Source organism: Cibotium barometz, chromosome 1, assembly GCF_041138505.1.
Source record: "Cibotium barometz isolate CiBa-2024 chromosome 1, ASM4113850v1, whole genome shotgun sequence".
In the NCBI taxonomy this organism is placed as follows: Eukaryota; Viridiplantae; Streptophyta; class Polypodiopsida; order Cyatheales; family Cibotiaceae; genus Cibotium; species Cibotium barometz.
In genome coordinates this window covers 26,631,262-26,635,267 of record NC_141046.1, presented here as the reverse complement: position 1 = coordinate 26,635,267, position 4,006 = coordinate 26,631,262, and the positions used below count along the sequence as shown (strand labels likewise).

The 4,006-nt window shown below is 42.1% G+C and overlaps 1 protein-coding gene across 1 annotated transcript; it reads left to right on the top strand.

The window, feature by feature from the left end:
* Positions 1 to 2,026: 2,026 nt before the first annotated feature.
* Positions 2,027 to 3,665, top strand: LOC147641802 (expansin-A11-like). The gene is made up of 4 exons (XM_086799843.1): positions 2,027 to 2,150; positions 2,330 to 2,484; positions 2,644 to 2,938; positions 3,050 to 3,665. The coding sequence occupies exons 2-4, from the start codon at positions 2,340 to 2,342 to the stop codon at positions 3,351 to 3,353; spliced, it is 744 nt and encodes a 247-aa protein (XP_086655969.1). The 5' UTR covers positions 2,027 to 2,150; positions 2,330 to 2,339; the 3' UTR covers positions 3,354 to 3,665.
* The last annotated feature ends 341 nt before the right edge of the window (positions 3,666 to 4,006 follow it).

The following is a 4,006-nucleotide window of genomic DNA, read 5'->3' as shown; positions in this document are numbered from 1 at the left end:
TACCCTGTTTTGTGGTTCTTGGGTGTGTGAGTGTGTGCATCTAGGGCTTTGGATTAGATCGGTTGGCCGCTGGAAGTGATGCCCCCACCCCTTGAAAAAGAATACTATCTATTTTTTATAGTTTAATTGAAAACCAATGGGGAAGCGGATCACTAGGCCTACTTTCGATGCAAGCACTCTTCATGGAAGATTAGTGCATAATCTTGTGTCTCATTTAGAGGACAATCCCTCTACGGATCACGTGAGTAATGACTAATCCCATGTTTAGTTAACTTGAGCAATTAAGCTACTCCAATTTACTCATCTTCCAAGGTTCAGGTTGTATTTAATAATCAGTAGATAGATATATGATAACTTGCCAAATTGCATGGAAAATCCTGAGAGGCACTGAATTTTAAGGGCCCGAGATTTGTGGAGGTGATTGAGGAAGAGGAGTCAGGACTCAGGACGCCGAGGACGGTCTTATTGGCTTAACTAAAATATTGAAATAAAGTTTATATTTATCCTCTGCATTTTCATTGGCCAACCTGCAACGAAACGTTCGCTGAGTTCTCTGTGCATGCTGTCGCTTTCGATCGGTGATTATGACCTTACCAACTACCACATGCATTTCCACGTTCAGATTTCAGATCGCTTTCCGAATTTCTCGAGAAAAAAAACTAATATTATTCTATATATAAATTGTTATTTGACTTGTGCGCATTTTCAAATAACAATTGCAGAATTCAGAAATTCGAAACAATTTTGTGGGACCGCAGTAACGTACCGTCACGCCTTGAAACACGCCAGCTGGCGGACGGTCATTGGATTTGTTTTTAAAGTGAAATTGTTTAAAAACGCTGAACGTGGGTTGCTTAACTTTAGTTTAGATCTGTCTATGGAGCTGTTCCCACGCCTCAGCAGTTGTACTACCGGTGATTGACTGGTGGTATTTCTAACCCACCAGTGCACCGGTGGGTCAGAAATACCATCGAGCAGTTTATTAGCCGACGAGAGCCGAGTCTATAGCTTTTCGACTTTGGCAATTAAATGTAGAGTGAGAATAGGTAATTAAATGTGGAAAGCGTGAGCAGAAACCACCAAAGGGCCACCGATTGACCTCTATGAGAGTTACGGGAACAACACTTATGAGCTATCAGCATGAAAGCATGTTACACCAATATATTTGATGGAATTTACAGTGCTCCCAAAAAGCAAAATTTTCAACCAATCAAAATAAGGCCAAATCTTAAATTGAAAAATCATTCCTCAAAATAAGGGCTACTAAAAATCTCAGCCCATTCTTCTTAATTATGGTCTTACTAGAATGCCGGGTTAAAATATTACATTCTTAATTCTGGTCAGTACAAATACATTAGAATACTGTTTTTTTTCGAACCCTGGATGGAAATATTACAGATCAGGATCAGCTAACCACAACACAGAACCAAGGTCTCAAGAAAATTTATGAACATACGAAATGTTTTTTTTTCAAAAATAAATATAATAAATTTTGATTGAATAAAATTTTTATTCATGCAAGTTATGCAACTGAACTCTGATGATGGACAAAAGGAAGTATAACCGTTATGGTACACATATAGGGCCCAAGGGCTTTACAGTGTACACATGGGAAAAAAGGGAGGAATCCCACTTTCTGGGGAAATCTTCTCCGCCCAAATTTGTGGGCTTTTCTTTTAAATGATAAAATTCTGGTTTTTCTAAGATGCATTGTGTAAAGGCCCTAAAGGGCCGTTATAAAGTAGTTGATTTATCCAAGAAGAGACATCTTAACAGCCATAGGTTGTATACATAATACAAGCCTGGCGGAAGTATAAGAAATAACCGTGGTCCCTAATCAATCTATGATCCTTATGGTAATTGATTTTGTTGAAGAGGAGACATCTTAACAACCATAGGTTATGTTGAAAATTGGAGCTATATCTTATTTTTTCAATAACTTATATGTGGTTTTGTTGCGTTCCACTACCCACGTTCTATCCTTATCTTGGTGGTCCCTACTCCCTACCATCTCCTTTGATGCTCTCCATGAGGGGGCCTTAGCGCCTACATAAACACCTCTGCTCTCCAATTGTCTTCTAAGCATTGCATGCCAGTCAAAGCTACCTGGGGGTCACGCGCTCCCTCACAACTCCATAGCCTTTACCCTGGTAAGCCATGCATGCATTATCTTTGGCTTTTTTCATACATCTGGCTTGATTCTATCACTTCCGATTCTGGGCGTTACACAGCGCACCTAGTTTCTAGTCTTGTTCAGGAAGTGGCTGTATCAGCTCAAGCTAAACCAGTCCTGTGCTCTATCTGAAGAGGTTTTTCTTTGAAAATGCAGGTTCAGATCCATGGCCCGTGGAGTTTATCTAGCCTTGTTGTGGGGCCTTTTGCCTGGTGTTATGGCTGGGTACTATGGTGGAGGAGGTGATTCAGGGGGATGGAGCGAAGCCCACGCTACTTATTATGGTGGCAGTGATGCCTCTGGCACCAATGGTATGCGACAGAAATCGAACTAGAAGCATTTCGACACCTAATTTAATACGCCTTAGAAATCAGACAACGAATCTAACTCAGGCTAAAGCCTAAGGAAATTACAGGCTCTGTAATCTCTCTCTTTCTCCCCTTTGACTTAGCTTTAATCTGTTAAAACAGATGGTGCATGTGGATACGGCAACCAGATCTCTGCATATGGTACCCTCACCACTGCTTTGAGTGCGCCTCTTTTCAACGGCGGAGACACGTGCGGGGCTTGCTTCGAGGTGAAGTGTGCAAGCGACGGCTGTTTGGCCGGACAACCGTCCATTGTGGTGACCGCGACCAACTTGTGCCCACAAGGGAGCAACGGAGGCTGGTGCGATGAGCCAAAGCAACACTTCGACCTCGCCCAGCCTGCTTTTTCGCAGGTAGCTCAAATCCCCTACGGCCACGTCCCGATTCTCTTCAGAAGGTAAGCCAATAAACTCTTAATCCTTTCCTAATGTTTTGCGATTATGAGCCAATGTACATTGTTTCAAATGATGCCGCTACTGATTTTAATGTATGTATGTATCCCACACAGAGTGTCTTGTGTGAGATCTGGGGGCATGCTCTTCACAGTCAATGGCCACACTTTCTTCAACTTGGTGCTGATCACGAACGTGGGAGGGGCTGGAGATGTGGCCTCTGTGCAGATCAAAGGCTCCAACACGGGCTGGCGCCAGATGGAGCGCAATTGGGGCCAGAATTGGCAGGACGGCGGCAACCTGTGCGGCCAGAGCCTCTCCTTCCAAGTTACCACTAGCGATGGCAAAACCATCACTGCTTACGATGTTGCTCCCGCAGACTGGCAGTTCGGACAAACTTTCTCCGGAACTCAATTCTAAAGGATTTCCACTCGCTTACCGGACCATTCTCTCTCATATTTCAGAAGGCCCTCCTGCCCATAGCCATAAGTTACTAGGACCCTTCTCTCCAATCTATAAAGGCCCACATGCAAAGGCATGTGCTCCTTCCCGTTAATTAACCTTCCTCTGTGTTTGATCTTTTGATCAAGTCATACACGCTAACATATATTTTCTTGGATTTTATATCCTCACCGGCCTCTGTGAGGCGCTTGCGTCCGAGGTGATTGTAGCTGCCGCCCACGCTTGCATTTGTAATATCTTTACTTTTTTCTTTGGATTGCTATCAAATTAGTTACGTGTTCTTTCTTTTTGTTGTCTTGAGATGTGAAGGAGGGCGCTTAAGATAAATAGAAATGCTAGGTGAACAATTTGTTGGTCAAAGTGCTTCATTTTAAATTCACTTTAATGAAGTGTATACAGTAACTCTTGTACGCACATCTTGAAATAGCACACGTTTGAAATCAGTTACAATATGATGTATTTACATGGTGAGAACAGAAAAGCACAATAATTTATCCTCTACTCTTTTTTTTAACAATAATTATATAAATTATATATATTAACAACCCTTTACCAAAAGTCTACTTCAAATACCTCTACTAGACTAATTTACATCACACGTTTAGTTCTTC

Bases quoted from the DNA above. Each gene is read 5' to 3' on its own strand.
- LOC147641802 (XM_086799843.1), top strand. From the start codon at position 2,340: ATGGCCCGTGGAGTTTATCTAGCCTTGTTGTGGGGCCTTTTGCCTGGT. The intron at 2,485-2,643 runs GTATGCGACAGA...CTGTTAAAACAG, and splicing joins TGATGCCTCTGGCACCAATG to ATGGTGCATGTGGATACGGC. The intron at 2,939-3,049 runs GTAAGCCAATAA...TATCCCACACAG, and splicing joins GTCCCGATTCTCTTCAGAAG to AGTGTCTTGTGTGAGATCTG.